Source organism: Notolepis coatsorum, assembly GCF_963971535.1.
Source record: "Notolepis coatsorum genome assembly, chromosome: 1".
NCBI classification, from domain to species: Eukaryota; Metazoa; Chordata; class Actinopteri; order Aulopiformes; family Paralepididae; genus Notolepis; species Notolepis coatsorum.
The window spans coordinates 254,056,394-254,067,448 of NC_140165.1; the positions used below are offsets into that span (position 1 = coordinate 254,056,394).

Below are 11,055 nucleotides of genomic sequence, written 5' to 3' on the forward strand. Positions count from 1 at the left end.
TAGTGCCATCACGCTGACACACAAATGAAAAACAAAACAAAATGAATAAATAAAAATACAAATAATATCCAGTTAAGAAAAAACAATGAATGGCTCTCTAGATCGTACACAACATAGTTTTCACATCCATGCATGATTTTAAACGGGCAATATGTTGGTCATTTAGGTGTGTGACAGATTTGTAGAGATGTTGAACCTCTCTCTCTGTCTGTAGGTGTAGAGATGCTCAAGCCCTGCTCCTGATAGGGTTGGGTACCGTTCACATTTGAACCGATACCGGTACCCGTGAATCGATACCGGTACCCAACGGTACCCTTTTCTGTACTTTTGTCTCTAAAAATGTAATCTACCTACCTCAGTTGTAAAAATTATTTGTCCAAACTTCAAATGATTTATTATCATTATTATTTATTTAGAACAATTTGTTAATATATATATAATATTGCAGCGAGCGTTGTCTGCATCTAGCTTTGTAAAGTGTAACCACACTTGCGACCGTTTTCGGCTTGCCATCGCCCCGACTGCTTTGTTGTTGAATCAAGTGAAATCTTAGGTAAGAGTGTATTGTGCGCAATGAACGTTGACGTGAACGTGCGGCACACTTTATAGGTTTGTAAGATAAACGTTGACGTCATTGGAGTCGGACTTAACTTTTTTTTTTTATTACCGAAATGTGGCACCGGTGGATCTCACGTGAATCGGTACTCGGTAGTACCAACGTGATTTGGTCGATACCCTTAAAAGTACCGGATTCGGTACCCATCCCTAGCTCCTGAGGAAGTCACGAGCATTTCTGACACCGTTCGCCTCCAGTCGAGAGTTCCGTTCCGTCAACTGGTAGATCGAGTGTTGGATTCCAGAAGTTCACCACAGTTTGTCCCCCAGCTGACCTCTCATGGTTCCTCCTACCCCGTGTCACCGGTAAGAGCGGTTAAGGGAGCATATTTGTGGACTCCTAAAAAGTATCTAATTGCCCTATTAGGAACAGTAGTCCCAGAGGAGTAGTCCAGAATAGGACAAACACAAGACGGGTATAACTGGGTATGTGAGGCATCATCGCCCATGTTTCTCAGTGTTTTGGTTTTCCCTGTAATACAGTACCTCCCAGAGCTCTGCTTGCACAGTCTGCTAACATGGATGTACCGTATAAAAAATGTTATTGAAATGAATCAAATTGAAGAATCATAACTACCTACCTCATACTATAGTCTACCCATATAACTCTGTATAACATCTACAAGCGTGCTTTATATACAATATATATATATATACATATGTATATTTACCACATATATATATCTGAATATACATCCTTGTTACATATCTGTAGATACTATATCTATATCTGTACATATCCCTTACCTACTCTAGACTACTAGTTATGCTGCTTGCCAGTATGACCTACTACCATAGTGTCTTTATACCTGTATCACTGTACATATATTATATTAATACTAAAAATCTGTACATGTGATTAGCACTATTCCACAGTAGTACTCATTTATATATTTTATACCCAGTTGAATCACCTGTACATTGTATATTACTATCACACTTTACTGTTTACATTTGCACTCTGGTTGGATGCCAAACTTATTTTCATTGTACTGTACTTGTGCTGTATAATGACATATGACATAATATAATCGAATATAATCAAATCAAATCTAAAATGTACTTCTTTTCCTACCTGTTTTCTGAACTCCTATATTGTCTGTAGATCTTTTTCCATTATCTGCATTATCAAAATCACATCATCTGCATAGAGCAGAGTACTAGCAAATACGGCTGGGGATAGAGCACCGACTTGTTTCACCCCATGAGGGTGTAGGGAACCACCCATATGATACAGAACTAGGGATGTTCGATATTGGCTTTTTTAACGATATCCGATATACCGATATTGTCCAACTCTTAATTTCCTATACCGATATCAACCGATACCGAAATATGCAGGGTTTCCCCCCCAAAAAAACACAACATTATGCATACTTTTCACAATAAATAAAATAAGAATTTGTTCTTCCTTGCTTGCCTGGGTAAATAAAGGTTAAATAAATGTAAAATAAAAATAAATAAATAATTAAAAAGTTTCCGATATTAAATTTGAATGCCAATATCGGCCGATAATATTGGACATCCCTATACAGAACCCCTATAGATGTAGGGAACCACCCATATGATACAGAACCCCTATAGATGTAGGGAACCACCCATACGATACAGAACCCCTATAGATGTAGGGAACCACCCATACGATACAGAACCCCTATAGATGTAGGGAACCACCCATACGATACAGAACCCCTATAGATGTAGGGAACCACCCATACGATAGAGGAGCCCTATAGATGGACTGTATTACATGGTCAAATGTGCTGTGGATTCCTGTTTGACGGACGTCTCTAACAAATCAAAATCAAATCAAATCAAATCAAATCAAATCAAATTGATCTGTAAGGCCCGACAACACACGTTAATGTCCCCATGGGTCGGACACGTCTTCTTTAATTTAAACAAGTCACAAAGAAACATCACAATGAATCAAGAACAAAACAAAAACACCATGAAGTCCAAATTTTTTTTTATAAATGAATGCAACACTCCGGGACATACCCCACTCGAAGGCAAGGAAAAAGAAAAGGAAGATTGACCTGTTTTCCTGAATTCTGTTTCTAATTACAGTACATACTGTATGCATGTGATCTATAATAGGCTCTTTCCTCACGGAAGCCGCTTTGTATTCCGAGAACGCCATTAGTCTGTCTTTGGCCACCGGTTACAATGTGGGACGGATCTACTCAGCACTGCTCTATAGACAACGTCTGCATTGTGCAGGTAAACTGTCCCCGTCACAATGTGGGACGGATCTACTCAGCACTGAGGAATGAGAAGAAGACCAAAATACAGTAGCACTATCTAGAGCAGGCCGATGTGCCACTTAACATGCAGAGAGAGACAAAAAGAGACAGAAAGAGGGAGGAAAGGAGGGAGAGAGAGAGAGAGAGAGAGAGAGAGAGAGAGAGAGAGAGAGAGAGAGAGACTGAGGGTCATAAAGAGACAGAGAAGAGTCATAATATGAAGAAAGTGAAGGAGACAGAGAGAGACAGACAGCATGCATGTTATTAAAGCTAAGGTATATATATATTATATTATAGCTGTATAGTAACTTATTATAATGTGAATTCCTGCAGACCTCTCTTGGCAGAGCCCGAGGTGTGGCCAGCAGTAGCAACCCCTCCCCCCATCTCCACTCGACTCCAACCCACACATTAGACTGACACAATAAATATAAACAGTGCAATATCAAGACAGGCACTTTTATATTCTTTCAAGACCTGTCAATACCTACTCAGCTTATCTGTGTTTGCTGAAATGAATGGTGTCAAGTTACCACATAGTGGCCCTATATAGGTGCAGCCTATTAGTGACATCACACATCAGATTTCAGGGAAGTACAGAAGTACATGCAATCTCTCTCTAAGACTGTGAAAAAGGTGCTCTGGTGTCAAGTTCTGCACCAATAACAATCTGTAGTCAACGTCGTGCCTCGACGAGGAGTTAACCATAAAGGGAAAACAATGCATGGAGTGGATCATTAAAATCTTTTAACACCACTAAATAAAAGTATATGCATATAAATGCAATCGAACCACCATCCCCTCCCTTAAAGAGCGACACTCAAGTGTCCTTAAAGGGCAACACCACCTAAATTCCAATATGTTATTTCCATGACCTAGAAATGTTCAATCAATATTTGTGAACACATAATTTTTACCAGCTGATATGGGAAATCACCTGGTAAAATCACCTGGTAACGTCACCTGGTAAAATCACCTGGTAAAGTCACCTGGTAAAGTCACCTGATAAAATCACCTGGGCCCTCATTCATCAACGTGTCTTACGCACAGATATGTGCTTAACCTGTGCGTACGACCATTTCTAAGCAAAGAGTGGGATTCATCAATTTCAACTTGAACTTCACTTCGTGCTTATGTGTACGCACAGCTCGGAGCACACTTAGCTGACGCCCAGTGGTAGAATATATTATTACAACAAGGAAATGAGCTTCTGTGCATTAGTTTCTTTTTTTTTTTAACTTTGACCAGTCACCTGGTTTTTTTAGCGTTTATCGCTTTTTCTTCGCATTCATACTTGGTCAAGTTCGACCGACAGATGCAGGCTAAAAGGGTTCAGATGGGGGGGAAAGACACTCTGGGAAAGGCACGGCTGCCGTCCGGGATTCGAACGCGCTCAGCCCCAGATCCGCGCGAGCGCGGTTGTCCACGGCGCTGAAATAGCACTTGCGGTACGTGGTGAGCTACTGGAGCTCCCTCTGTGCATTAGTTTCAACACTGGCATGTCCTGTATGAACCGTAATTCATTATAGTTCATTGTAAAATAGCAACAGTAGTGTAATTATGGTCAAAACCCTATAAATAGCATTTGGAATAATAGATCTTTCTCTCAGAATGAATGCAGCATGGTTTATATAGCGTTATCGGAATATACGGGGTGTACTGACTGACTGCGCTCCGCGTAGCTCAACTCGTTATTATTTTGCGCACAGACCGCAGAAACACGGGAACGTTTTGATTATATTTAAAAGGCTTTACGTTAAACGAAACAAGTGGAATTTCGAAGCTGTAAGCAGAATACAAGTCATATGAACACCCACAATATAGTGTTCTTCCCCCTTTTTACTGTATAAGAAAGAATAAAAAACGCATTGCAATGACACCAGATAGTGGACAGACTATGTATATGATGGGATTCAAGTTCGCGTTTTTGTTGATCATAGGCATGCTGTCAGAGTATGATATCTTAATCAAACATTCTAGAACATTTGTCGTCACAGATCATGTCCTAATAGAACATAGGCTATGGCATGGTCCATCGTGATATTGTGTGGACTGTTATTACTGTACCGGTACCACCCATTGTGACAACAGCCTTGTGAGTCCCGCACACAAACATGATGGAATTCAAGTTCATGTATTGAAAGGCAGGCTACATCATACATGCAGTGAGATTCATTGTTCTTGTATATGCTCTCGTATTATTGTTTATATAGGCTACCCAATACTGACATCAAAATAGATTGTAGTATGCCTCTAGAAATCATATGCAGCAGGTAGAAAATTGACGGAAAATCCATCGCGATTTGGAATAAAATTGAGGAGAACTTTAATCCCTGGGTATTAATCAAACAACACGGGAAAAGGCAGTCATATTCCAGCACGGTCTTTATTAGTGTTTGCGCTGCCCAGGCAGCAATGGTTAATAGATATCATATCCGACATCACCGTTCTCATAACACGCTTCCCTCGGCTTAGTCCATTTTTCCACATTTCATGGGGGTATTCCATTACCGTATATGGTTAATCGGGGCGGTTCTGGTATGCAAATACTTAAAACAGTGCACGAGCTCAAACGTAGGATCAAAGTCATATTTATCAAGACAGGTGTGCGTAGAACCTGTGTACGCACGTGTGATGAATCCCGTTTTTTTTCGTGCGTGCACTGATTCTAAATTCTGTGCTTACGTGTGGAAATAGAACATATTCTATGCCACGTTGATGAATGAGGGCCCTGGCCTTGACGCCATTCCTTCAGAGTTCTTTTTAGCTTTTTGGGACCTTCTAGACCCATTACTGCTCAATGTGATTCATTACTCCATAGCACATGGTTGCTTTGCCAAGGACGGGAACAGAGCTGTTATCTCTTTACTCTTAAAAAAGGATCAAATCCAATGGATTGTAACAATGATAGGCCCCTCAGTCTTCTTAATGCCGACCTAAAGATCTATGCTAAAGTTATCTTCCGGCGTCTACAAATCCACACGACACATTTTATTAACGGCAATCAAATTTACTTAATAAAAGGTCTTCTTGCCAAGAACAACCATAGACGCTTATGATAAGCTTATAGCAGCCATATTATCCTTAGATGCCATGAAGGCATTTGACAGAAGTGTTGTTGGTCTGGAGATTATAGGATTTGGTAAGGATTTTATCCATATGATAAATGTTTTGTATTCCCGTCAGGAATGATCTTTACAGGCAAAATCTCCTTCTCCTTTATTTCCTTTAGATCCTCTGGTCAAGGCTGCCCATTCTCGCCTGAGCTCTTTGTGCTGTCCCTCAAACCCATAGCCCAACTAGCAGCCCCAACTGTATGCCGATGATATCTTAGCGTTTATGCAGGACCCTACTCAATCGCTACCCTGACTTTTGGCATTATTTGAAGAGTTTGAAATAAATTGGCTCAAATCTACATTGTTACCTTTAAATTTGTCAACTAGGTTCCTATAGTCAAACATTTAAAAAAAATTCATTCAATCTTTATTTATACTCGATAATTTAAACTATTTGACTATAGGCATTGAGATATTTCCTTCTCCTCTCAATACATTTATTATAATTATACTGGAACATTGAAAAAAGTCCTCAAATACCTTGAATGATGGTCAAGTCTGCCCAACTCTTTATGAGATTGCACATCCATAATCAAGATGAACGTACTGCCCAGGATACATTTCACCAGTTCTACACATCCTTTACCTTCCGCTGCTGATTACTGGCAGAAACTACAGTCTGCAGTCTTTAAATTAATTTGAAACGGGAAACGACGGCATCCTAAAATATCCACCCAGTGCGAGAGACAGTGGCTTAGCAGTGCCAAACTGGAAACTGTATTTCCTTCACAATGACTAATTGGATTGATCCCCAGTCTAATGTTTCTTGGCGTGCACTAGAGGAAAACCTAGTCTCTCCCTGGAGATTACAAGATATTACTCACGCCAACATCTCAATTAAACAATGTCAACATCGGTTCGGTCCTCTTATCACAGAGGTAATAAATATGTGGTGATTAGCACAGAGATTGTGTTCAATTCAGTGTTTATGGCATCTCGACTCTCCAATATTTAATAACAAGCAACTGCTTATTGGGCGAGTTGGCCAGTTAATCTTTTGCAATGGGAAAAGAGAGGTATCCATGTACTGGGTTTTGACATTTATGTTACAATAACAATAACATTTCAGGACCTTAAAATCAGCTATGATCTACCAGGCACTTCATTCATTTACAGCTCATGGAATCCCTGAAAGCTGGCAGAGTGCTGTGGAATCAACCTCTAATACAACATCCATCGCATAAACTCATTAGTTCCAGAGGGGCTTCAACAGTACTGCAAACTGCCACATTTTTATTTACAAAGCCGTAATTTGTAAACTGTTACTTTACCACCACATATCCACTAATGCCTACAGTACAGCTTAGTGCCCAGAGTAACAACTGTCTTTGGTGAAAAGGCATCAGATTATTCTGCGCCCTGGTCCTGGAACGATCTTCACCCAAAGCTCCAGCTTGAACACTTTGTTCCTTTAATTCCGTTCAAACAAATCATTTGTCAATCTTAGATGTTTGCTCATGTTTCTGATCCTGGCTGTGACAATTTATTTTACTGTCAGCTATTTATTTTTAGCTGCTCACTGGCCAACACTTCAGAGACTGTGGTTGTACTGGGCAGCTCCTAGTGGTCAACAGTGTCAGACTGTGGTTGTACTGGGCAGCTCCTAGTGGTCAACAGTGTCAGACTGTGGATGTACTGGGCAGCTCCTAGTGGTCAACAGTGTCAGACTGTGGTTGTACTGGGCAGCTCCTAGTGGTCAGCAGTGTCAGACTGTGGTTGTACTGGGCAGCTCCTAGAGGTCAACAGTGTCAGACTGGTTGTACTGGGCAGCTCCTAGTGGTCAACAGCATCAGACTGTGGTTGTACTGGGCAGCTCCTAGTGGTCAACAGTGTCAGACTGTGGATGTACTGGGCAGCTCCTAGTGGTCAACAGTGTCAGACTGTGGTTGTACTGGGCAGCTCCTAGCGGTCAACAGTGTCAGACTGTGGTTGTACTGGGCAGCTCCTAGTGATCAACAGTGTCAGACTGTGGTTGTACTGGGCAGCTCCTAGTGATCAACAGTGTCAGACTGTGGTTGTACTGGGCAGCTCCTAGTGATCAACAGTGTCAGACTGTGGTTGTACTGGGCAGCTCCTAGTGGTCAACAGTGTCAGACTGTGGTTGTACTGGGCAGCTCCTAGTGGTCAACAGTGTCAGACTGTGGTTGTACTGGGCAGCTCCTAGTGGTCAACAGTATCAGACTGTGGTTGTACTGGGCAGCTCCTAGTGGTCAACAGTGTCAGACTGTGGTTGTACTGGGCAGCTACTTGTGGTCAACAGTGTCAGACTGTGGTTGTACTGGGCAGCTCCTAGTGGTCAACAGTGTCAGACTGTGGTTGTACTGGGCAGCTCCTGGGAGGGCAGTTCAAGCCCCCCCATCATGAGACGGGCTTGAACCCTGAACCCTGCCAGCATGTTACATCATGAGAGGGGCTTGAACCTTGAACCCTGCCAGCATGTTACATCATGAGAGGGGCTTGAACCTTGAACCCTGCCAGCATGTTACATCATGAGAGGGGCCCCTCACCATAATTCACAGTGGAGAAGGAGGTGGATACTGAACTCAGAGGCAGATTCTCAGATCCACCTACTGGACAGACGTTTGATGGATTCCCACTTGTACCGATATCGAACCGGCTGCCAGGCGCTGAAAAACGACCCTCGACAAAGATCTGAGGTGAGACAAACGCACACTCCTCAGAACCGCTGGGCGTTGAAAAACTACCCTCGACACAGATCTGAAGTGAGTCAAACGCACACTCCTCAGAACAGCTGGGCGTTGAAAAACTACCCTCGACACAGATCTGAGAAGAGACGCACACTACCAAAGGACCTAGCATGTTCTCCATGCTCTGTAAATAACGTATGTACATATACTGATATGCCCTAATATGTTACTTGTTTATTGCACAATGTTACTTGTTTATTGCACAATGTTGTTCTATTGGATTCTATTATATGTTATTGCACATTGTTGCGGGCAAGACCACCCGCATTTCATTGTATACTTGTATGCCATGACAAATAAAACTCTTGACTTGACTTGACTTGACTTGACAGAACCGCTGGGCGTTGCTTCATTTTGACTGATTATCTGAGCCTGTCTGGGCTGTGTGTGATTCCCCCTTTAGCCCCCAGTGTCTCTCAGTCTGCTGTCAGCTCGGGGATAGATTAGGGTTAGGGTTAGGGTTAGCTGTCATCTTGGGGACAGATGAGACCGACCCTGCTGGATCAAATAAGCACAGGGGCAGACAGGGTTCAAACTAAGTGTTCTACCGAGGTCAAGCCCCGCCCACCGCCACTCACAAGATGCCCTCCTGCATTGTGGTTGTTCATATTATTCCGTGTATAGAAAGTAGTTAGGATACAGTTATCTTCATTTCAAACGAGGAAGGAAAAATCATTTGCATTTGCACCTTACCTTAAAGTTTTGTACCTCATTTTCTGCATTGTACCTCACTGTTTACTCATTTTTACTCACTGTACTTAGATTGTACCGAGGTTGTACTTTAGATTGTATATTGTATTGTATATTGTATATTCCTCTCTACTTACTTTTTTATTTACTTTCTTACTTACTTTCTTACTTACTTTTTTTTACTGTATGAAGCACACTCTCAGGGGCTCATACAGAACCAAGCATTTCACCATAAAGCATGCATATTTTATTGTGACAATTAATAAACAAACTTGAAACTTGATCTGCTAAATGGTTCTGTTGACACAGTGTTTACATGCAGGCGGAACTGAATCATGTAACCAACTGGATCAACTGTTAACATGCCTGAGGAAAGCCACTGACACGTTACGAGTGTCAATCAGATTGAGATAACTGGAAGGTCACCAGTTCAAATCCTCAGAAAAGAATGGAAAATCTACTATTACATCTCAATAATGTTCGTCTAGTGACATTTACTGTTCAATAAAAGTAATAGATCAGGTTGGTACTCTGTATCGGACAACACTTTAGTTCACGTAATGAGTGTTCAACCTGAGTAGCACTGCCTGCTGGATGAAGCTGAAAAGCATGTGCATATCGGTGTGTGGAGTGAAGTTGTGGAATAATAAAAAAATATATATATATAAGTAAAAGTATATTCTATATTGTAATATACTAAATTATGTTATATCTAGTCAAATTAATGGAAGAACAAATGAAAATGTAAGGGGGTAGGGATCAATAAGCTTAGCTTCCCTCTACTCCTTTTTTGGACATGTCTGCCAACCAAACACATTGCTCTTGACCTTTTGTTTATAATTATTTTATATATATATATATATATATATATATTTTTTTATGTTTTTTTTTTAATGTTTTTTAATAAAAAAAAATATATATATGAGTTACTTATGATTGTTTGGTTTGACGGAGCTAGATCGTGATTTGTTTGGAGGAATATGGAGAATTACATAATTCAAAAATAAACATTTCCATTCATTCATTCATTCAAGCTGTGTACTGTACTGATTTTACCTCTGAGTCTGTCAAACCAACCTGGTTTCCGGCGAACGGGCTTCTTCTTCCCGGTGCAGAAGCGGACCTTGCTGAAGACACTGAAGATGTGCCTCTCGCAGAGCGACCGGGGGTCCTTGGTGGGACTCGCACGTCTCTTGCTGGTGACGACTCTCTCACTGTTGGCCTCTCTGGCCAGTCTCTTCTGCCGGATCAGCGAGCTGGCGATGGCCGCTGCCATCTCACTCCCGGAGAAGCCAAACCCGGGCTTCAAGTAGTTCACCGCACTTGTCCTCCGGTTTAATCAACGGGTATTTAATCCAAAGTGGGGCACCATCTCGCTCCCAAAATATGGCCAAATCCACGGAGCGTCAAAGATCCAGTGGCCTGACGAGTCTCCAAATCTATATTGACACGTGCGGTTTTAAGATGAAGTCCTTTTGTTATGGCTGTTCCGTTGCATTTGCTTCAAATACTTTGCATGGACGGTTTAATTCCAATAGGCTGTATATCCATTTCTAGAGTCATGTGACACGGCAGTCGTGACTCCATGTTCCAAAAACAGCCAGAAATATCCTTAGTATCCTTATCCTAAATAACGTTAGGTCGCTATAATGATCATAACTGTCATAATAATATTGTTCC

The 11,055-nt window shown here is 41.4% G+C and overlaps 1 protein-coding gene across 1 annotated transcript in view; it reads right to left on the minus strand.

Moving 5' to 3' along the window:
- The window catches only part of LOC311224721 (fibroblast growth factor 12-like), a gene marked incomplete at both ends in the record, with an annotated part of 77,753 nt that extends 67,102 nt beyond the window's left edge, over positions 1-10,651 (minus strand). Inside the window, one exon of the mRNA XM_084309812.1 lies at positions 10,432-10,651. Coding sequence (XP_084165938.1) covers positions 10,432-10,651 — 220 coding nt within the window. The remainder of the gene's footprint in view (positions 1-10,431) is intronic.
- Between the last annotated feature and the right edge of the window lie 404 nt (positions 10,652-11,055).